Source organism: Mixophyes fleayi, chromosome 11 (genome assembly GCF_038048845.1).
Source record: "Mixophyes fleayi isolate aMixFle1 chromosome 11, aMixFle1.hap1, whole genome shotgun sequence".
Lineage (NCBI taxonomy): Eukaryota > Metazoa > Chordata > Amphibia > Anura > Limnodynastidae > Mixophyes > Mixophyes fleayi.
In genome coordinates, this window is record NC_134412.1 from 94,676,560 (window position 1) to 94,700,910 (window position 24,351).

General features: G+C 43.7%; 3 protein-coding genes across 7 annotated transcripts in view; 2 read left to right on the plus strand and 1 right to left on the minus strand.

Annotated features, from left to right (window-relative positions):
* The window catches only part of ROBO3 (roundabout guidance receptor 3), a 384,723-nt gene that overhangs the window by 297,773 nt on the left and 62,599 nt on the right, over positions 1–24,351 (minus strand). The gene's annotated exons all lie outside the window — the stretch shown is intronic.
* Positions 32–14,263, plus strand: MSANTD2 (Myb/SANT DNA binding domain containing 2). 4 transcript variants are annotated; one of them, XM_075190394.1, is made up of 6 exons: positions 32–520; positions 5,912–6,164; positions 6,490–6,636; positions 8,958–9,005; positions 10,224–10,281; positions 11,562–14,263. In XM_075190394.1, the coding sequence occupies exons 1-6, from the start codon at positions 77–79 to the stop codon at positions 12,394–12,396; spliced, it is 1,785 nt and encodes a 594-aa protein (XP_075046495.1). In that variant the 5' UTR covers positions 32–76; the 3' UTR covers positions 12,397–14,263. The 4 variants fall into 4 exon arrangements, with proteins under 4 accessions (XP_075046495.1, XP_075046496.1, XP_075046497.1 ...); XM_075190395.1 differs by lacking the exon at positions 8,958–9,005; XM_075190396.1 differs by lacking the exon at positions 6,490–6,636.
* The window catches only part of ESAM (endothelial cell adhesion molecule), a 45,456-nt gene continuing 44,666 nt past the window's right edge, over positions 23,562–24,351 (plus strand). Inside the window, exon 1 of the mRNA XM_075190401.1 lies at positions 23,562–24,128. Coding sequence (XP_075046502.1) covers positions 24,071–24,128 — 58 coding nt within the window. The 5' untranslated portion in view covers positions 23,562–24,070. The remainder of the gene's footprint in view (positions 24,129–24,351) is intronic.

Genomic DNA, 24,351 nt, shown 5'->3' on the forward strand with positions numbered 1-24,351 from the left:
GGTCCACCAGCCGGCACCACTCGTGGCCTCGGCCTCCCCCCTCAGACGTCACTTCCGGCCGCACACAAGGGGGAAGATGGCGGCGCCCTGTAATTCGGAGCTTCCGTCCGAGGCTTCGTCTTGTCTGAAAATCCCGAAGAGCGAAGTTTTATCGCCACCCTCCCCCGGGCTTAGCGATGGTAACCGCTCCATGTCCAACCCGTCCACCCCCAGCCGCTCATCCCCTCTCAATGCCGGCGTGACTGGCGGGGCGGCCCCCCCAGGCCTAAGCGGAGCCTCCCCCTCCGTGTCCTTCTCCACCGCCTGCCGGGGCATGTCCTGGACCCCGGCGGAGACCAACGCGCTCATCGCCGTGTGGGGGAACGAGCGGCTGGTGGAGGCGCGGTACCAGCAGCTGGAGGGGGCCGGCACCATCTTCGGGACCAAGGCCCCCGGACCCGCCATGTATGACCGGGTGTCCCGGGCCCTGTCTGAGCTGGGCTATGAGAGGACCCCCAGCCAGTGCCGGGAGAGGATGAAGGTAAATGTGGGTTACTGGACCCATCTTATGTATTCCCTCCCCCGGCCCGCCAATAGCATCCCCCTCCCTCATAGCAGGGCTTTGTGTGCCCCCTCCCCCATTCTGTCATGTACGGGGGGTCCTGTGTGCCACCCGTGTCCTGTGTGCCCCCTCCCCCATTCTGTCATGTACGGGGGTCCTGTGTGCCACCCGTGCCCTGTGTGTGTGCCACCCGTGCCCTGTATGTGTGTGCCACCCGTGCCCTGTATGTGTGTGCGCCACCCGTGTCCTGTGTGCCCCCTCCCCCATTCTGTCATGTACGGGGGTCCTGTGTGCCACCCGTGCCCTGTATGTGTGTGCCACCCGTGCCCTGTGTGCCCCTCCCCCATTCTGTCATGTACGGGAGTCCTGTGTGCCACCCGTGTCCTGTGTGCCCCCTCCCCCATTCTGTCATGTACGGGGGTCCTGTGTGCCACCCGTGTCCTGTGTGCCCCCTCCCCCATTCTGTCATGTACGGGGGTCCTGTGTGCCACCCGTGTCCTGTGTGTGTGCCACCCGTGTCCTGTGTGTGTGTGCCACCCGTGCCCTGTGTGTGTACGCCACCCGTGTCCTGTGTGCCCCCTCCCCCATTCTGTCATGTACGGGGGTCCTGTGTGTGTGCCACCCGTGTCCTGTGTGTGTGTGCCACCCGTGTCCCCCCTCCCCCATTCTGTCATGTACGGGGGGGTCATGTGTACTGCCCGTGTCCTGTGTGTGTGCCAACCGTGTCCTGTGTGCCACCTCCCCCATTCTGTCATGTACGGGGGTCCTGTGTGCCACTTGTGTCCTGTGTGTGTGCCACCCGTGTCCTGTGTGTGCGCCACCCGTGTCCTGTGTGCCCCCTCCCCCATTCTGTCATGTACGGGGGGGGGGGGGGGGGGGTCGTGTGTGCCGCCTGTGTGTGTGTGCCACCCGTGTCCTGTGTGTGTACCACCTCCCCCATTCTGTCATGTACGGGGGGGTCATGTGTGCCACCCGTGTCCTGTGTGTGTGTGCCACCCGTGTCCTGTGTGTGTGTGCCACCCGTGTCCTGTGTGCCCCCTCCCCCATTCTGTCATGTACGGGGGTCCTGTGTGCCACCCGTGTCCTGTGTGTGTGCCACCCGTGTCCTGTGTGCCCCCTCCCCCATTCTGTCATGTACGGGGGGGTCATGTGTGCCACCCGTGTCTTGTGTGTGTGTGCCACCCGTGCCCTGTGTGTGTGTGCCACCTCCCCCATTCTGTCATGTACGGGGGTCCTGTGTGTGCCACCCATGCCACCCGTGTCCTGTGTGTGTGTGTGCCACCCGTGTCCTGTGTGTGTGTGCCACCCGTGTCCTGTGTGTGTGTGCCACCCGTGTCCTGTGTGTGTGTGCCACCCGTGTCCTGTGTGCCCCCTCCCCCATTCTGTCATGTACGGGGGTCCTGTGTGCCACCCGTGTCCTGTGTGCCCCCTCCCCCATTCTGTCATGTACGGGGGGGTCGTGTGTGCCGCCCGTGTGTGTGTGCCACCCGTGTCCTGTGTGTGTGCCACCTCCCCCATTCTGTCATGTACGGGGGGGTCATGTGTGCCACCCGTGTACTGTGTGTGTGTGTGTGCCACCCGTGTCCTGTGTGTGTGTGTGTGCCACCCGTGTCCTGTGTGTGTGTGTGTGCCACTCGTGTCCTGTGTGTGTGTGTGCCACCCGTGTCCTGTGTGCCACCTCCCCCATTCTGTCATGTACGGGGGGGGGGGGTCATGTGTACTGCCCATGTCCTGTGTGTGTGCCACCCGTGTCCTGTGTGCCACCTCCCCCATTTTGTCATGTACGGGGAGGGGGGGGGGGTCGTGTGTGCCGCCTGTGTGTGTGTGCCACCCGTGTCCTGTGTGTGTACCACCTCCCCCATTCTGTCATGTACGGGGGGGTCATGTGTGCCACCCGTGTCCTGTGTGTGTGTGCCACCCGTGTCCTGTGTGTGTGTGCCACCCGTGTCCTGTGTGCCCCCTCCCCCATTCTGTCATGTACGGGGGTCCTGTGTGCCACCCGTGTCCTGTGTGTGTGCCACCCGTGTCCTGTGTGCCCCCTCCCCCATTCTGTCATGTACGGGGGGGTCATGTGTGCCACCCGTGTCTTGTGTGTGTGTGCCACCCGTGCCCTGTGTGTGTGCCACCTCCCCCATTCTGTCATGTACGGGGGTCCTGTGTGTGCCACCCATGCCACCCGTGTCCTGTGTGTGTGCCACCCGTGTCCTGTGTGTGTGTGTGCCACCCGTGTCCTGTGTGTGTGTGCCACCCGTGTCCTGTGTGTGTGTGCCACCCGTGTCCTGTGTGCCCCCTCCCCCATTCTGTCATGTACGGGGGTCCTGTGTGCCACCCGTGTCCTGTGTGCCCCCTCCCCCATTCTGTCATGTACGGGGGGGTCGTGTGTGCCGCCCGTGTGTGTGTGCCACCCGTGTCCTGTGTGTGTGCCACCTCCCCCATTCTGTCATGTACGGGGGGGTCATGTGTGCCACCCGTGTCCTGTGTGTGTGTGTGTGTGTGTGTGTGCCACCCGTGTCCTGTGTGTGTGTGTGTGTGTGCCACCCGTGTCCTGTGTGTGTGTGTGCCACCCGTGTCCTGTGTGCCACCTCCCCCATTCTGTCATGTACGGGGGGGGGGGGTCATGTGTACTGCCTGTGTGTGTGCCACCCGTGTCCTGTGTGCCACCTCCCCCATTTTGTCATGTACGGGGAGGGGGGGGGGGGTCGTGTGTGCCGCCTGTGTGTGTGTGCCACCCGTGTCCTGTGTGTGTACCACCTCCCCCATTCTGTCATGTACGGGGGGGGTCATGTGTGCCACCCGTGTCCTGCGTGCCCCCTCCCCCATTCTGTCATGTACAGGGGGGGGGGTCACATCTGCCACCCGTGTCATGTGTGCCACCTCCCCCATTCTGTCATGTACGGGGGGTCCTGTGTGCCACCCGTGTCCCGTGTGCTGCTGTACGCACAGGGGGTGTTATACGTACATTATATATCCATTATCCTCTATACATGTGTATACACAGGGGGTGTTATACGTACATTATATACCTATTATCTTCTATACATGTGTACACACAGGGGGTGTTATACGTACACTATATACCCATTATCCTCTATACATATGTATATATAGAAGGTGTTATACATACATTATATACCCATTATCCTCTATACATGTGTACACACAGGGGATGTTATACATACATTATATACCTATTATCCTCTATACATGTGTATACACAGGGGATGTTATACATACATTATATACCCATTATCCTCTATACATGTGTATATATAGAAGGTGTTATACATACATTATATACCCATTATCCTCTATACATGTGTATATATAGAAGGTGTTATACATACATTATATACCCATTATCCTCTATACATGTGTATACACAGGGGATGTTATACATACATTATATACCCATTATCCTCTATACATGTGTATACACAGAGGGTTACATACATACATACTATACCTATTATCCTCTATACATGTGTACACACAGGGGGTGTTATACGTACACTATATACCCATTATCCTCTATACATATGTATATATAGAAGGTGTTATACATACATTATATACCCATTATCCTCTATACATGTGTACACACAGGGGATGTTATACATACATTATATACCTATTATCCTCTATACATGTGTATACACAGGGGATGTTATACATACATTATATACCCATTATCCTCTATACATGTGTATATATAGAAGGTGTTATACATACATTATATACCCATTATCCTCTATACATGTGTATATATAGAAGGTGTTATACATACATTATATACCCATTATCCTCTATACATGTGTACACACAGGGGGTGTCATACATACATTATATACCCATTATCCTCTATACATGTGTATACACAGAGGGTTACATACATACATACTATACCTATTATCCTCTATACATGTGCATTCCCCTCCTCACATCATGTCACTGCCCCAGTCACATGTAGTCCTGTCCTCACTAACACATCACTCATCTCCTAATATACTCTGTGCTGCTGGGGACCCTGCTCCTTCCACTATATAACTCTCAGCCTGTGGCTTTCTGCTGCCTCCATTCCTCTTCTCACATCATGACACTGCCCTGGTCCCTTTTATCACTAATACAATCACATATTTGGGCAGGTCTCCTCCCACAGTACCAGCACACCACCTGACATACTTTGTGCTGCTGTGGACTTTCCAGTGATTGCACTGGTTAATAAACTAATCTTGGATGCGTTTGAGATTAAGAACGAATACAATTAAGGTGCATTTGATTAGGATCACAGATCTTGACTCATTAGTGCACCCACTGTCTTTGCAATATTTTCAAGCTGTATAGGAATGGCGGCCGCGCATGTCAGTGACATGTTATTTCTAAGAAATGGTCATAATTGTAATGAACAATTCCGTAGAACCGTGGGCATTGTATAGACATTGTGAGACTTTCACATCTTGTAGCCCCCCAGGTGATCACCTGATCTCCAGGAACCAACTGGAGAGGGAAAGAGCGCTATTGGGTCTAAGAAGCCAAAATGTATTTGTAGTATTGCCCAAGGGTGAGTGTGACCTACTGGAGGACACTGATAACATTGTACTTTAAAAAAAAAAAAAAAAGTAATGAACGAATATTAGACCCATTTAAATTTTGTTTAAAAGCCATGTACCCTAGCTTCTAGCTGCATATAACTTTACCTAAACTAGTGAAAATTTTATGTTATGTATCAACATAAACAGTAGGAATAAGAGAACTCTTTAAGGATATATTCCTAGATGTTTATTAATTGTTCTAAAATAATTTAAAACATTTTGTTGCTATTACTGTCACATCTTTTATACCCCTTAAAAATGTTACTCTATAAAGAGAGCTGTAGCTGCAGCACAAACCCATTCTAAACTTCACTCTGATGGTCAAATAAGTAAAGTTGTCGTTTAACCAGCACATAGCAAAAATACTAAAATATGCCTGGTCACAAAGGAACAAATGCGCTGTCATAAGAGGGTCAAAATATCAATATATATTTATAAAGCACCATGCAACAGAGAGATGTGCCAGTGGTGTGTATAATCTGTCTGAAAGGCTGCATTTCTAGGTCTTGTGAATCTATAAAAGGTACACATTTACGTATATGCCAATCTGAAACTAGAACAATCTGAGCAAGCAAATTAGCATCTTCTCATGTATACAGTATCTTCTTGTACACAGGATATCTGTGTACCATGTAGTGTGTGACTTTACAGTGCACGTGATTGCATTCTATCCACCAGAACATTGTGACATTTCCCTAATGTATCCTCTGCCTCTTGGAATGACTTGTCACCGTCTCCTATGTGCGCGGGATTGGGTACTCTAACGCTTGTTTCATTGTAGACTCTCCGACGGTGCTACAGCCGGGTAAAAGAGCGAGGAGTTGGGAAACGGAAGAGCAGTTACACGTTTGAGCAGCTGGAACGGGTGTTTGGACAAGGGGGATGGGACACACAGCCATGCCAACCAGTGCTCATTAACAGCAGTGGATTGTACCAGGAAATGGAATCTGACGGGAGCACCATGGAGGACTATTCACAGGAGGACTGGGGAAACCACAGCCAGGAGATCCAAGGCTTTCCAGGGGAGGACTTGGGTAAGATGTCAGTCGCTATAAATATTACACGAACGTCTCCTTTTATTGGGAGTTCAGACTAGTGTACTTATCGCACACCGAATTCTAATTGTAGTTTGATCTATAACAGAGATCCACACTGCATAACAGCCCGGTCCAGAGTCCAGACCATTTCCTCTCGTGCTGTATGGGTTACCTTACAAGGGTGTACTTTACTCGGAGTACATTGAAAAATACATGAATTAATGTCTATTGTGTTTTGTTTTAAAACAAATAAAGCTTTACCTATAAGGCATTGTAGTCTAGTTAACAGAAATTGGCATAAAACATTCTCACACTTACACAGGAGTAGAAAAGTCTAACATTTCATACTTGGCACCTGTGCCGTACCCCAATGCCGGCGAGCTACGTACACGGGCAGAGCTGCAGGCTGGAGTCTTCCCTGGAGGCAATGAGGCAGTGGAAGAGATTGGGAAGAGGTCGGAGGAGCCAGGTGAGTTATGCCAGGTGTATCCCACCATTGTGTCTGTGTTAGAAGGAATATAAATACAATATATATAAGCTATCTCCAGTGAAACAACGATTCTCGTAGAGCACTGTTATCTGCATATTTGTATATATCAATAGAATTTAGCTGTATGTCACTTGCGCTGTCAAGATAACATTGATTATAATCCTTTCCAATTCATATAAATCAGTGTTTCTCAACTCCAGTCCTCGGGACCCACTAACAGTGCAGGATTACCAGGTGACCAGTGTAATAATTATACCACCTGCTACACTGTGTCAGTCAGTAATGACTACACCTGTGCTCCAGCAAGGAGATATGGAAAATATGTACTGCTAGGGGGGTCATGAGGACTGGAGTTGAGAAACACTGATAAAAATTGTAGAAAGTTTTCATTATTTGCAATAACAAAGTATCTAACCCGAGTTTTATTAAGGAATTTTTTAATATAAATGTCCTTTTCTTGCAGTGCTTTCTATACTTTAGTTCTTTCTATAGTTCAGGTCTGGGCAATCTCCATTATCCTGAAAATATTGATCACCAGACAATTTTGTATATGTAATAGTGGTAGATATCTCCGCAAAGCAATGATAGATACATTCAGTCAGAGAGGACTTAAAAATGTTTGTGTTATATTCTGCACATATCCTCTGTGTCTTATGTTGCTGTGTTTATCTCCAAAGTGGGTTGAAGACCTTGGGCCTGATTCATTAAGGAAAGCAAGGCAAAAAAATGAGTATGTTTTCTCCTGGACAAAACAATGTTACAATGCAAGGGGTGCATATTAGTTTATTATTTTGCACATAAGTTAAATACTGTCTGTTATTTCATGTAGCACACACATACTGGATAGCTTATTTGTACACTGAAATTTAAAGTTGATATTTGTGTGCTTCATGAAATAACAGACAGTATTTAACTTATGTGCAAAATAATAGAAAAACTAATTTGCACCCCTTGCACTGTAACATGGTTTTGTCCAGAGACTACTTACTCAATTTTTTTTTTTACTTAACTTTCCTTAATGAACCAGGCCCAGAGTTATAATCTTGCACCAGTTTACATACAGGATTCCTAAATATAACCCACCAAGAGAACATAACCGTCCTCTGTCCGTCTGATGTTTATATATCAGATAGGAGCTAGTAGGGAACGCTGACTGTCGCCTTATCTGGTGTTTATCAGCATCAGATGGAAAACATTGTAAGTCAGAAAACTGTATACTGTGTAACACACATGACAATTTGATAATTTTTCATAAAGAGGATATAGACTTTGACTCCTTCATGAACCATTTAAATCTGTTTGGACCACACACGATTGAACCTCTTCCAGAGGATTGGGGAACTAGCAGAGATGTCGTACAATTGAATATGTGTAATTTGGTCACGTGGTTTAGAGGTCTGATCCGATTGTCATGGTCCAAGTAGATCAGATTGCAGTTTATGTGGTTATCATTTTATATAGATATGACAGGAGTACCGTTCAACTCAAACGCCTAAACAATCAAACTGTGATCAGATCGATTTGGTATTTAGAGAGGAAAACCAGGTTGGCCAATAATCATTTGATGTGTGAGGTCACTTTGTGTGTGTGTGTAACCAGTTGTCATTCTGGTACAATCAGATTGTCTTCTTTTATTCCAATGATCTGTACAGTTTGACCTTTAACATTTGCACCTATATTGTTCACTGACCCAGTCTGAATGCAAAGATCCAATATGATCAGTATATAACGTCTGTGGCCTGCATTAGGGACTGCTGTATCTACTGGGTATTAGTTTATTCTGTGTATATAGTGTACAATGGTCTCTAGGTTGTCTGACAACATAATTATTATGAATGAAAGAAAAACTAGTTAAGGTTCTTATTTTTGTCTTTAACCTCCCCTCCTCCAAGTAATTGAATGGTGGGGTCCCCAACGGTCCCTGAGCAGCTCATCCTGCCAGAGACGTTAATAGAGCCGTACAGATCTTAGTGTGGTGGTTTGGTAACGCCGGTTAGGTAGCTTCTGTGGCTCAGCGGCTACCACCCTGCCCTTATTTATCTATGTATCTGTCTCATGGCGTTGGGCCGTGGTGGATCGGCTCTTATCCGGCAGGGGGGAGTTAGTGGGAGGTCCCATGTATGTGACGTGCTTATTTTCTACAACTCGGGGAAGGGTTACAATAAAACATTTTCTATAATTCTTCTTTAAACCATTTTTAGATGAATATTTTTTAAAACACAATGCTTCCCAAATCACTGAGCCCTCCTGCACAGCATTTTTCATTTCTTTATTTTCTGTATATATTTTGTTTCTTTTAGCGCCTTGGGTGGTCCAGAAGCCGTCACTGCCGTGTACCCCTAATGACGGTACTGTAATATTATTCCCCCTATGATGCTCCTTTCTATATTACTATGCCTGTCCGTTTGTGTGGTTAGGATGGTACAGAAGAACACTGAGGCGTCCACCTTTCACCTTTTTAGATTTCAGGAACTGGTTTTTAGCTACTGAAAATTGTGGTAAACTCCCATTTCCTTTATTTCTCCTGATCTTTGGGATATGTTCCTCCTAGGGCAAGTGAAATAATGTTATCTACTGCTGCAGTGCTTATTACATTTACAAGAAGCAAAAACCGTTGCATGGAAAATATATGGTCATATTATTTCCACTTTGCTATTTTCTTCTGAAGCCATGGAGTCTTTCCTAACGATAAGTAAAGTACCGCCTGTAGAGTGAATCTCATCTTGCTTATACCTCTTGTAGGATGTTAAAGGACAACTGTCGCTGAATTGAAAATATAAGATCAGTTTCACAATTGGTAAGATTGAGATATTTCCTGTAGTGATAACGGTGCAGCAGTTTATACGGAGGTAGCTCCCATTACCCACTCAGCCAGTCCTGTCTGCACCTTCCAATGATGCCTTCGTTGGTTAAACGTCACTTAGCCCAGACACAGTGGTGCAGCCGCAGGGATCCTTCTGTCCTATGGCAAACTCTGAAAATAGAGCAGGTTCCTCTCCCATTGGGCTGATGTTTAGTGTGTCCATTGGGAATAACGTTTGCCATAAGGTGAATTGTTTCCTGTAGCGTCTCTAGTGTATGAATTAAGCCAGTCACTGTGCTGCGGTTTAGCGCACATCCACTGCCAAGATGCACCAACATTGGTCTCTGACTTCCTCGCCAACAGTGAGAGGGTCCCACTGACTTGTGAGATGTGAGCATGTAACGGACAGACCCCTCCTGCCATGGGGAAGGGGGTGGTGAGGGAATGAGCAGTGGGAGGTAACTTTGTAAAAGTATCTGCTTTTTGTTTGTTTTCGAGTCTTATCTTCCCCATTTTTTCCCCCTTGATTTGGATTTTGAAAATCATTCCAGTTGTGATGCTGTTTTGAACTGCAAATTATCTTCTGTTTTATAGCCAATGATCTATGTCTGTGGTATCTCTGGCTGCTGCTGTGTTCTAGGTTTCCCTTATAGAGTAGTAACAACCTCGGGACCCTCACTAACTTGTCATGTTTACCCCACATTGGGGGCCGCAATGTCTATCGTTCTTTCCATTCTCACGCTCCTCCATCTTTCTTTTTTAGAGGAAATCAGTACTCCAAAGAGACCCCCGAAGAACAGAGACTCTGCAGAGGATATACAGTAAGTGGTTACGTTACAGGGAAAATCTTTTTTTCGGTTTTTTTCATATTTCAGTTTATGAAAACATAGCGGAGTCTAGTTTGGATAGTGGCTCTATAATACAGAGGTGACATTATTACATCACTTCTTAATAGTGGTATTATTGCGGAAGTCCAGATTCTTTGTCACGCCGTGTGAGCATAATACACCTGTGCAAGAATGTGCAAATGTCATTCATTGTCGGTTACCGTAAAACTCCCCAAATTCTATCCTGTCCAAAATTTCTGTGATTTTCTTTTTTTCCCTAAGACAAGCTGTAATCTTTTTGTTTGCAAAAAAAGGAAAAATGCACTTAGTTTTCTACTTTGCTATTTTTAACAGATACGTTGCCAAATTTATTCTGCAACTATTAAAATTTATAGGGCTACCTTTATTAGAGGTTATGTTTATTACTAAATGTTAATAACTGGGATATGTATTTATTTAACTTTTCATTCGCACTTTTTTTGCATATTTTATTTTTTTAAGGCACTTAAGGCAGATTAATTTTCTAAATATGTTTACATGCAATATCATTGCTTTTTTAGTGATTGTTACCACGTGCTGTAACTGGAAGCCTCTCTGGATGTCAGGTTAATCATGAGGAGATACAGTAATAAGGCTCTAATGCCATTTTGCTAATTTGAGTGTATTGTATGTGGTATCCAAATTAAAAGATATTTATCTCAATATGCTTCCAACAATAGTACAGTTTGTTATTAAAAAAAAAAAGAAAACAGAAATTTTAGGAGGAAGGAATCAATTTGGGCAGTTTTTCAGTGACCGTCTGAGTTTTGCTTCACTGAATAATGAAAGTTTTTAAGTTTACATTGGGATATAACTGTAAAAGTCGCTCCTTATTTTGTTCTTTCTAGCCTATTCTATTTTATACACCTTTATCGCCTTTATTTTTCAATATAACTACTAATGGGTACTTTTCACTGCCAAAGCTATCATCGAGCAGAAATGTCAGCTCAAATGCCTTGTGGTGTGGCAGCATGAATTCCCTGATGCCCAATAAATGTGGCGAATTGTACAGGTCAAATTGCTGGTGAGAGTAACTACTAGCTGAGGCAGCAGAGCCTGTACATGGTGGGAGAATGTGAGGGAGGGGCTCTGTATGTGGTCATTAATAAAGTTTTGCTGGATGCATTGTGAAAACATAAAAGTTAAGTGGACTTATTGTTTTAAATATTTGCAGATGTTTGTTACACCATTGATATATTTCCTAAATCTAAAATCTCTCTACATTTTCTTTGCAGGAAAAGAGAGATCCTGAAAACGATTATGCACATTTTGGAGTCCGTCCAGCTGAAATGGGAGCTCTTTCAAAGCTGGACAGACTTTTCGAGGTTGCACCTCTCTAACAAACTGGCCATTTTTGGCATTGGTTACAACACGCGGTGGAAAGAGGATATTCGATACCATTACGCAGAAATAAGCTCACAAGTTCCTCTGGGAAAACGCCTGCGCGAGTACTTCAATCCCGAGAAGCCGGAAGGGCGAGTCGTCATGACCAGAGTACAGAAGATGAATTGGAAAAATGTTTATTACAAGTTTTTGGAAATTACGATCAGTGAAGCTCGATGTCTGGAACTGCACATGGAGACTGATTGGATTCCTATAGCTCACTCCAAGCCTATTGGGGGGGACATCGTCCAGTACCTTTTACCTGGTGGTATTCCCAAATGTCCAGGTCTCTATGCTATTGGGTACGAAGACTTGAGGAATAAACCCATTGCTGATAACGCGGTTGTTGATTTAGTCAATGATGGGAATTGTGAAAGTCCTACAGCGCTTGCCTCGAAATCCAACACAATAACTCCTAAAATTAACTATTGCTACCTTGGAATTGCCGAGAGCATAACGTTACAGCAGTGCTTGTTTTTCCATTTTCAGTCCACCATAAAGAACCAAAGCAAAGAGTGGGCTAGCATCAACGGATTCTTAGCGCAGAACTGCAAGGTGGAGCCTGGGGTATCCCCTAAAACTATCTACATCAAGTTTGTTGAAGTGGAGAGAGATTTTCTTTCCGCCGGGTCTTTAGTAGAGTGCCTAGAAAAAGCCATTGGGTACCCGTTAAAGTTCAACAAATGAATCTTGTCCTTCATAAGGACTGTCAGACATCTTCCCATTGTTTTTCCGCCAGGGTTTGCTGTTGAACTGTGAATGAGTTTTTGTCTATTTGAAAAAAAAAAAAAAAATGCCTGTCTGATATTTGGAAGAATTGTTTCTCCCCCGCTGTGTTTTTAAGATCTTGTCCTTGGCAAGCGGGGCTGTATGTTTGGGGGCAAATAGTGTTTTTATAAAAGAATTTTATTGTAGAGCCCTGATATGTATTGCTGTAAGTACATTCCACATTGGACAAAGCTTATACTTTCATTTTCAAAGAAATATTGTATTATTATTATTATTTTTTATTTTTTTTCACGTTTCATTTTTACATATCTATTTGTGTGTCGACATCAAGCCTAGCTAAGTAATGAATGATGACGTTCAGCCTTGAGACTGGAGAAGCTCGCCGTCATAGCCCAATTAGGTAATAATTGTAAATAATTTAGATAAGTTTTTTACCCATTAAGTGTTTTTAATATTTCCAGCCAGTGTTGCCTGCAAAGACTTTGTTTCTGTGACGTACTGTATCCACTCTTAGCCGTCTTGCCATATCCTTTTTTTTTTTTTTTTTAATCATTAAAGTAAGTATTGAATTCTTTGTGTTATTTGGTAGTTGACATTCTCAAGGCATTACAGAAGATCCGTTCAGGAGATTGTTTAGACTAAAGCTTCTATCTTCCATGTGAAACCAATAATCTGAATTGTGCCACTTGACCTGGTCGTGTTATGGTCTAAACAGAAGCCCTTGTGAGTTGTATGAGTTATAAGCTGGAGTTTACGGTGAACTCCGAAACACCGACCTGGGGGTTTGGTTTCTGGTCACAGAGGATTACTGAAAGCTTCATGGCACCGTTTAGGTGTTACATGTGTGGGGTTTAACACGTTCCCAGTGCCTTTCTTTAAGTCCATAGATATTGCACCAATAATCACACACATTCTGTTGTGATGAGCAGAAAAACAGCTGATTATTGATCGTTCTGCTCGCTCCACTTTGCAAATAAAATATGAATTGTCAATGTCAGAGCCAATGAACTATTAAACGTATGAAGATATATTACTATTGATTCATGTAATACAGAAAAGCCTCTTACAACACGTATGTGCATAGAGTTTCCAAGCCCTTGATAAAACTGTTGTTCCCATGTTATATGGGGCTGCTGATTTTACTTGTCATTATATTATTTTACTCCCGGTTGTTCCGTTAATTCGGTACAAACAGTTCTATCCAGAATAACTTTAGTTCTGATGGATTTTCCTTATATTTATGGATGTTTTTAAAATAAGCGATTTTTGTATTTTCTGTTTTTAGTGGTGACTGAGATACGATCACCTATAGTCAGGGGTCCGTACGGCTTCTGCACACAAACAGTTCAATTTCTATACAATTCTTACATGTCCTATTACCAACATAGAGGACGTCGTGTCTTCATCTTTCAATGTCACCTCTTTTGTATTTCTTATTTTTCTCATTTTAAGGACAGTTTTTGCAATGTCCTGATTATTTCAGTGTTTGAGGTAGCTGCTAATAGTCTCTGTATTTAAATCTATTCCCCCTTTTCCCCTATATTTTTTTTTTTATTATTATTTTTTCTTATTCATGAAAGCAGTATACATTGTATATCTCATTTGTTCTGTCTGAGCTTAAATGCTGGGCCAATGCTTTTTAACTATGTCTTAATATTAAAACCAAGAAAGTTCTGAGGACGCAATGTTACATTACTCAAGTTTCAATATGTTGCGTGTCTGTCGCAACAGTTCTAGTCATTGACTTCATGGGTTGCTATGTAACCGAACCTTTACTGTAAGAGTTAATGTGTAAGATGTCATCAGAAATAAAGAGTGAACAATTTGTTATATGTACTCTAAATTTTCTGTCTGACCGAGAGAGCCTTATCTGCTGTTATCTACTACAGATACATAACCGCCATGGGTTGTGGTATAAGACACACTCCTAAAAGACTGAACCAGTGCAGAGAAGGTTTTCCTAGGTTAATCAATAGCCCAGGATTTCTTTAAAGGGTCTGTGCGCCCTCCCTTTGTAAAAGTGAGCATAGAATTTAATTATTGAAGCTGGCCGGCTGCGCTAAGAAGTAATTACAGGCTTCAGTTTTATGTCTGTTGTAATGTATCTATAGCTTCACAGCAGACCTCGGTTTTCTGCATCTTGTCAGAGTATAGGACACTGATACACTGTAACTGGGGGATCGCACAGATGAAGTTATGTATACGCCCACTAGATGGCAGACTTGCTCATTCAATAGTTATATTGAAGTGTAGAGTTGTTCAGTGGTGAAAATTATTTTCCCTTTTTTTTATCTGTTTTACTCAGTTATGTGAGTTTATTCACACGATGCTGCAATTGTTTATAATAAGTCCTGTCCCATAAACTATTCTGCCTTGTTTAAATTATTTTATTGTACTTTTATATTTTCCAATACAGAACCCCACCACAACATCCCCCCCACCCTTACTTTTCTTGTTGCAGAGAGTGATGGTTTTGCCTAAGATGTCTGCAGTTGTCATTCACCTATTCCCCGGTGCAACATCCTGAACATCTGGGGATTCAGACTGCCTGTGTACTGTGTAATTCACCCCCCGTCATCTCTCCATTCACCTGACCTCTCCATTCAAACTGGCAGGACCATAAGAGATCTGCACTGCTAGTCCCTGACATTGGGCATGGTGCCAGGAGGGGGGGGGGGTGTATATTTTGTTTTTATACAGTAGGAAAATGTGCAGATACTTTAAGAAGTTCCTGTCACTTGAAAAGTAAAGGAGATGGCTGGGGAATTTGTATGAGAAAAATAAATGTTTATGTAATAACAGGACTTAACAAATATTAGCATTGGCCTGTAGGAATATTTAGGCAAGGGCTCGACCATGCATTTTACCTGTCGTATATGAAAATGTCAATTTGGCCTTTTGACGTGTCCTTCTTTATATAAACAATTGTCCCCTTTGTCCATACCTGGCTGCTCTACAACAGTCGGCTAGCTGTCAGTGATATCCAGATATTTCTATGAGGAGGGCTGGGTTTATCTTATAACTGCAGTGTTTGTAGACCAAATACTGTTCAAAGAAAAATATACTACAGTACAGTTTATACTACAAAAGAAGCATCCGTGGGGCGACTTGGACAGCCCTGACCTAAATTCACATCTGTCCTCTGGGGGAGGAAGATGCTTTGCATTCATCAGATATATTTGCTGTGTGTCTGTGTCTTATTCGTGCCACCAATGTTTGTTATGAATTATGTCCAGTATTGGGGTAATAGGCACTCCCTCTACTTAGAGTATGGCACAAGGTACCAGCATAGTCTCCTCTTATCCCATGCAGACACTATGTGCCTTTTGCCTTTGGATATATAAAATTCCTTCCGTGTAGCTACCACTTTAATTGGCAGTTTGTTGCACAATCTGCGGAGTACAAATGTCTTAAGTTACTAATGACCTGAAACAGAAATGGGTTAATGGCCTGATCATGCTGAATATTAAATGTATGCAGAATGGATGGTAACGGTACACTACATTTCACATAATTGGGGGGAGGCTATTTTTGGAGGGCCTCAATGTTTAATAGAGTGAAGGGTGAGCTAGCTTCAGATATTCACCAGTGAGAGAGACCAACCTTAATCAGTCCTCTGTAATTAACCCTTTCTGTGGCTGTGTGTTCCTCGTGTCTTTCTGTGCGGGGGAAACTTCTGGTATTTGGACAAAATGAATGTTCATTATAGCCTGCAGAAACAGATATGGCATTGCTCCTTCGTGGTGTACCACAATTATGAATTAAAATTGCTGATATATTGTCACAGAGTCTCTGAACAGTCTAATGGCGTATTATCTGTGTGCCCCATCACACACAGCTGCAGACACTTCTGTTAGCACAGTGTCCTCATGAGATCTCATGCAGGAAATGTCAGTCATTTAAGCTGCGTTGACATCACTGTCCCTGTGTATGAATCCCACCAAGCAGCACAATTTTTGCAGGGGCATCCTGATGATGTCTCTTTGTAACATGGCAATCTTCTAGCAAAGGATGAAACGGGAAATGATGCACTTATTTTGTTAAAAGGATAATCCAAACCAAAACTGACCTGGATACCATATCCCAACACCAAGTCCTAAAATGTTGATTACCTGGTGTCTGTTCAAGCTACTTGGTGGTTCCCCCAATATCTTGCATGCCCACGCTGCCTGTCTTTTTAAAGACCTGGTCCGTAATAGACTGGGTGCGATGTCTGCCGCACTCTTCTCGCTCCTACTGACTAGGGAGCATGTTATCCATCATCCTCATCATCAGTTATATAGCGCCACTAATTCTGCAGCACTGTACAGAGAACTCACTCACATCAGTCTCTGCCTCATTGGAGCTTACAATATAAATCCCCTAACATACACACACACTGACCACAAGCTGCCAGCAAGAGAGAGCTGAGTTGGGGGGTGCAAAACGGAGGGAGACCCACCAAATATACTGTACACCGATCCCCAATAAGTAACATGTAGAGCCTGAATTGTCTGTATTAGGTGCAATTAATCCTTTTAAGTATAAACACTTCAGTATTTTAGGTAATAAATAGACCTTTAATTTAGAATTTTAGCTTTTCCCTTTAAGCGCGCAGCCAGGCGTTGCATATCCATAATCTGACTTTGTTTTCTTCACAACCAAATCACCTTTAAGGAACAGCCATGGGGGCTTATTATTTAGTTCAATCAACACTAAGTGCAATAGTGCAGATATTTTGTATAGTAAAATGACAATGCAGGATATTGTCAGTAATGCGGAGCAGCTACAGGAGCTGTATGATGTTGCCTCGTTGGCTGCAGAAAAACAGCTGTAATTGCTGGTGGTTCTGTCCTGTTGTTTATTTCCCGATAAAGACCTCAGTACTTCATTTCATACTGAATAATGCTGACTTTCAATAACCGTGAACACCCACTGCCAAACCTGGCTTCTCCAGATGTGAGAAAACAAGATAAGGTTAATTTAATCACCGTATAGCCAGTCTTCCTGGTTCTCACATTGAGGGGTATTCTACAGCTCAGCCCTGCCCCTGCTGTTAGTTATTGTGGGTCTGATTCATTAAGGCATGCAAGAGTAATGTAAATAGTTTTGGGTTTTTTTGTTTGTTTTTTTAAAACAGATAAATCAGACATACACATTTCTATATTCAACTAGGAGCAGACCTGAAGAATCCGGTGGTAGTCACTATAACAACTCTCTACATATCGACAGTACTTACCCCGACATAACACCGAAGAGCTCATTGCCAACAGACTGGTAACCGCTCGTATGACAGTGTGTCCCTTCACTGTGACATCATCGGACTGTGCCGGGATCTTCAGCTGCCACAATTACTTTACGTCTCCCTATCAAGCAGCCTGTGTTACCAGTCTGTCGGCAATGAGGTCTTCAGTGTAATCATCTCCAGTGTCGTTATATAGTACCCAAGCCACAGAAACGGGTCTAGGTCCGCTCTGCTCTAACAGACTATACACTGCACAATATAGTGAATACATATGTGGAATATAAAGTCGCAAAAGAACGCACAGAGATAAAAGTATTCAATGATTGTCACATGTTGATAATATAATCATTAAAGACAAGAAAACATTTTGTCAGCCTAGTTTTAAGAGGCCAAGACCACAGTTTAGAAGACGTTACGCTGGTTCTCCTACGGTCCATAGACTGTACTGTAGTCCAATATATATTTTCTACTGGTGTCATTGCTTAAAAATATTTGTTATGTTTTCTTAATTCTTATGTTTATCTTCCTACTAGCCATCATTACATTGTAATTCCTATTTGTAAGATTTCTGACCAATAGCCTTTTATTTGTTGCCTATACAAACTGGATGCAGCTATTTTTTAAGCTGATTTATAGAATGCATCATCAATTCACAAGGTACCAGTGCTGGCAGTGATGCAATTGGTGGTCACTGGCTCCAAGTGACTGGATAAGCTGCACTCTCAGTGATCTCACTGGTTCCTAGTGACTGGATAGGCTGCACTCTCAGTGATGTCACTGGCTCCAAGTGACTGGATAAGCTGCATTCTCAGGGATGTCACTGGCTCTAAGTGACTGGATAGGCTGCACTCTCAGTGATGTCACTGGTTCCTAGTGACTGGATAGGATGCACTCTCAGTGATGTCACTGGTTCCTAGTGACTGGATAGGCTGCACTCTCAGTGATGTCACTGGCTCCAAGTGACTGGATAAGCTGCACTCTCAGTGATCTCACTGGTTCCTAGTGACTGGATAGGCTGCACTCTCAGTGATGTCACTGGCTCCAAGTGACTGGATAAGCTGCATTCTCAGGGATGTCACTGGCTCTAAGTGACTGGATAGGCTGCACTCTCAGTGATGTCACTGGTTCCTAGTGACTGGATAGGCTGCACTCTCAGTGATGTCACTGGTTCCTAGTGACTGGATAGGCTGCACTCTCAGTGATGTCACTGGTTCCTAGTGACTGGATAGGCTGCACTCTCAGTGATGTCACTGGTTCCTAGTGACTGGATAGGCTGCACTCTCAGTGATGTCACTGGTTCCTAGTGACTGGATAGGCTGCACTCTCAGTGATGTCACTGGTTCCTAGTGACTGGATAGGCTGCACTCAGTGATGTCACTGGTTCCTAGTGACTGGATAGGCTGCACACTCAGTGATGTCACTGGTTCCTAGTGACTGGATAGGCTGCACACTCAGTGATGTCACTGGTTCCTAGTGACTGGATAGGCTGCACACTCAGTGATGTCACTGGTTCCTAGTGACTGGATAGGCTGCACTCTCAGTGATGTCACTGGTTCCTAGTGACTGGATAGGCTGCACTCTCAGTGATGTCACTGGTTCCTAGTGACTGGATAGGCTGCACTCTCAGTGATGTCACTGGTTCCTAGTGACTGGATAGGCTGCACTCTCAGTGATGTCACTGGTTCCTAGTGACTGGATAGGCTACACTCTCAGTGATGTCACTGGTTCCTAGTGACTGGATAGGCTGCTTTCTCTGTGACATATCTGCTGAATTTATAGGTCTTTTCTCTCCCATACATGAGATTACATTTTATTCAATTGATGAATGCGTTTTTAAAAATTACATTCCTGTAAATCTGAACTCCCATAACTATAAGACCAGTGTTTCTTTGTTTATTTTGTTTACTGTACATAGACTGAGAGATTATTTACAGTTTCTGCTAATTATTTTAATACAAGAATTTCTCTGATGAGCCGCAGATATATTATTGTGTCCTGTATACACAACGTGACGTTTTCTGTGAACTCCTTTCAAGGAGACGTCCTTTAAATCTTCCTCAGAGGCAACTTCTGCTTTACCAGAGAGCCTCAACTTTTTCCTTCCAGGCCCCTCGCTCTGTTCATGCATGGCTGCCCACCCAAATATAATGAGCAAGTATTTAGGCAAAGGAAATTGGGTTATTGTGTTCATGGATTTTTTTTTTCCTGGACTTTTTGTGAAGATCTCTGAGTTTTAGACTTTGCTTTAAAAGACGTTTATTTGTGAAAATAAATAAATGGATGTTCTATTTTAGGGGAGGGCTGGGCAGCCTCCTCCAAGAACAGATAGTCACACCTAGCCTCACATGTTGTAGTCTCCTGGTCCAGGTCCTCTCAAACTGCTCTCTGATAGATATATATGAAAACTGGTTCACAAGTGACTATCTGAAACCTTGTGACCCATAGCAACCAATCACACGTGTTTTATTTTCTAAACCGTTCTATAAAAATTCTAGTGAAGATCCTGATTGGTTGCTGCAGGTTAAAGACTATCCCCATCTCTCTCCTTCATGATCCACTTGTAAAGGTGCTCCAACCATTGGAGGTGCCTCAGTGATGTCACTACTTCCTAGTGACGTGATAGGCCGCTTTCTTATTCAGAAAACGGCTGCCTCCGCTTTGTGTAGGTAACGGGTGCATTTTAAGCATAATAACTATCTGCTTAAAGGAACTAATGTTATAAAGAAAAGACAAAAAACAAGATATTGTGTGTACACACACGGCCCATTTTATCTAGGTCGAGAAATTATCGCTATAAATATTGGCAAAGAATTGAGGTTTTCACATTCATATATTATGTTAGTTAAACAATTGTATAAGTAAAATAATCTCCCTGTATAGGATTACTTTCCTAAGTCCCAGAGATGATTTGACCAATTATGTGATGACTTTAGTAAAATAATCATCAACGTTTCACAATCTTTAAATGCTCGCTTATGAATTAATACGCAGACGGTGATTACGGCATCCGTATAATGAACACAGAACTGTCTGTGTATCTGATTTACGTATGCGAATGTGATACCTGCAAGACCGTTGTTTGTAACCAACTGGATTATCTACATAATGTTATAATCGGCAATAAAGCAGCAGGAGCTAGCAGTCATTTAATAACGTTACATGACCCGTAACTAGTGATAAGAACGCTGTCTTCATAACTCCCTGTAATATAAATACTGAGGCAGATTATTCCATTCAGTGAGTCTCAAATTACCGGCAACTGTTTGAATAGTAAAACGCGTCGTGTGTACCGGAGGAAAGCTCTTGTGTCAACAGTGGCTTAAATATAATTCAAATCAATTGAGAGAGAATTAAGAGGACAAGTGGGACAGATGTTGGTTTTGTAGTCTGGGGGAAAAAAAATTACAGAGTGTATGTAATATACAGGTGAGAGAAATTTGTATATCTATATTAATTAATATATAATGTGTGTGTGTGTATATATATATATATATATATATATATATATATTTTTATTTTTTTTATTTATTTGTTGTCCTATTTTCAGTACTATGCTATTTTGTGGGCTGAATCAATATCCATGAGCATGTAGCCTGTCTGTTGGCTAGGAACTAGTGTCATCACTGAGGCAGGAGGCACCGTGATGCCTCTACTTCCTGGTAAATAATTGGTTCAGTGCACAAAGTGGCTGATTCCACAGATGAGAGTTACACTTAAAGTAACAAATACAATGAAACAAAAAACATATAAAGGGGTTTCCACACCTTTTAGATTACCTTAAACATTGGATTTTACATACCATCCTGCAGATTGTACTAAATACATTATCTATCCTGCTGCTACCTCTGTTTACTGCAATGCATTCAGTGTTGTTTATAGGTGTTGCCCTTGGACACGGCCCAGCTCTGCTCTGCACGTTGGATACAGTTGTATCCAGATAACAGTTCTCTTTTGTATCCAATGGCAACAACTCGGCCTAGAAAATTATAGGCTTAGGTGGAAAACACATTTAGTAAAAGTTGCAGTAAAGTGCATATAAACTAAAAAATTAAAGTGATAGGAAGGTGGGCCCGCTCTGGTGGCTCTAATGTAACAAGCAATACATTATATATTTGAAAATTAGTTGATAGAAGAGTATGTGAGCCCCATTCTTTACCTTAGGGTCATAAACTATATGTATAACTTATACGGTTAGTAATGTTTGTAAATAAGGCTGTTTGAGGCATCTCTTTACATACATATTGTCTGATAAACAGTCTGGATGGGGGAAGAACATTTCAATGTTTCTGTGTAAGTCTAGTAGGTGCTGACAGGGGAACAGGAGGCTCAGGAGGGAGAGGCAGCCGGATCGTGTGAGGAAAGGAAGTCAGAGGAAGTGGAGGCTGCTTGAGATAAGGGGTCTCTAAGTGGAGACAGACCAATTCCCTAGGAGGTTCCTGTTCTGCTCTGCGGACAGACGTCCTTCCCAAGAATAAAGTTCTATTTCCTGTGTTTTTCTCAGCAGAATCCTACAAGTGACTTCAATATAGTGTGTGACGGAGGTGGAGGCTGAGGGACTGTAGACAGTCCTCCATCCTGATATGTTCTATGGAAATCAGGAACGTGAATAAAATGATGTACGCATATAAGGTGCCCGTATAGTCTGTGGGGGGGTTATAGCATTTCTGGGTAATAGTATTAACTGTGGAGTATTAACATTAAAAGGATACTTTTGTGATGTTAAATGTGCAGAAACTAAATTATTATAACATTCAGACATGGTCGGGAGGATTTTAGGCGATGAATGTCATGGTATGGTGATAAAGTGTTCCATACCGTGGCCCTGCAGCGTGGCCTCAGTGTGCGCCCTATGCAAGTGCCTAGTTTGACTAGTGGGAACATGAGTCTCATTTCATTGTCCCCATAATCACATCTCAGCAGCGCAACTTCCCAAACTTTCTTCCAACGAACAAAGGGTCAGCAATTAAACTGACTACAGCTGAGGGAAATCACCTGAATCCCCCCCATCTGCTGGTACTTTATCGGGCTGGGGGTAAAGTTCAGGCCAGCGCTCAGCCACAGGAAGCCACTACTGGCTGCTCACACTAAGGAACCACAAGCGGCTGTTACAGCACTACAAAGAGGGATAGCTGGTAAAAGTGGGGGTAAATCTGTGTTATAGTCTGTAATAAATACCAGATCACTATATTTGTAATTAGAGGTTTGTGTATAAAAAAAAACCTGATCCCAGAGGTATCGCTGTGCTTACTTTGTACATCATACATATCTCAGAGGTAAGGGAAGACAGTAGTGATGAGGTCAGATAGGGGTGGAAATGCTAAGAAATTAGAGATAAAGGCCAGGGGCTGGTTGGCAAATTTTAGCCCTGGGGGGTCCAGACTCAGCTCAGTAGACTATTAACATTTTAAAGGAAAGAAAAGATGCAGGTAGCCCACTATGGGACCAGCCCTGTGGGCTTACGCCCCCCTGCCCAGGCAGAGGATGGGCAGCTCGTAGTGTACAGGTAATGCTGCCATAGGCTGTGCGTGAATATACTTAATAATTGTGCACTCAATGTACTCGCTTTTATCCCTTTACATGAATAAAATAAAGAAAACCATTTCTATACTGTCCTGTGAAAAATGTTAATAAATACATGTTTGTTACAAATAAAGTATTAAAGAACAAACAAAAAACAACAAGTAGATACAATGAATATAAAAATATTACCCCAGGTAAGAGCACAATGTGTCTGTATGGTGATGACACCTGGATACCCGGGATGCAGGTAAGTTATCATGGGGGAAGGAGACAAGTTGGGTGAATTAATTTCATAGAAAGGATACTTGTGTGTCACAGTAATACGTTACAGATAATACATTAACATGTTCTACTTATCTATCTGTGACCCCCATATATCTGACTATCTGCCCCCTGAGGCATTGACCCTTCACTTGCAGGGACTGACAGGAAGCAAAGAGTGACATGAGCCACAGGAAGCAAGACGCTGGCTCCCATAGGAAGAGACGAGCACACTGTGATTGGGGATTGCTGTGACTGTCTCGGTTTTACATACAGCTCATCTGCGACTGTCTGCGCATCCTGCCTTTGTCGCTGGACGCTGCTACTAGCGGCAGAAAGTCGCACATCACGCACCTGCTGCCCTGCGCTTCCCACGTCCGCCCTCAGGTGCCGCCAGCGCGCACTACAGGCGCAGGTAGACTCCGCTGTGTCCTACTATCAGCCAGCCTGCTGGGTGTGACTTGCAGAGCAGTCAGGGACCAGCACTGGAAGGTGGACTGTGCTGCAGGTGTCCCCTTACTCCTCCGCCCACTGCCCCACTTTGGATTACATTACAGCAGCTGTGCCGGGACCAGAGGGAATCAATTCCTGGGAGCTGTCAGCAGCGGAGTCTCCCCCGGACACGGCATGGGGATTACTGCGGGATCATGGCTGGTACTGCTGGGATCTCTGCACTGGTTAATCAGTAAGTCCCCTGTGTGTGTGTGATAAGGTCCTGTCACTGACAGGTATCTGTGATCCATTAACTCATTCACAGCCAGAGCCCCTGCCCATAGCTGGACCCAGCTGTGCAACATTGTATCACAATCACCAGATAGTAGTTTTATAATCACAGTTGTAGAATATATAATAATCTTATAGTTCCTGACATATAAAGGTCGGTGTAAGAAGACTCCACGTTATATAAT

Excerpts from the sequence above, each read along its gene's own strand:
- MSANTD2 (XM_075190394.1), top strand. The coding sequence starts at position 77 with ATGGCGGCGCCCTGTAATTCGGAGCTTCCGTCCGAGGCTTCGTCTTGT. Across the intron at positions 6,637-8,957 it reads GAAGAGGTCGGAGGAGCCAG|CGCCTTGGGTGGTCCAGAAG; the intron begins GTGAGTTATGCC and ends TGTTTCTTTTAG. Across the intron at positions 10,282-11,561 it reads GACTCTGCAGAGGATATACA|GAAAAGAGAGATCCTGAAAA; the intron begins GTAAGTGGTTAC and ends TTTTCTTTGCAG.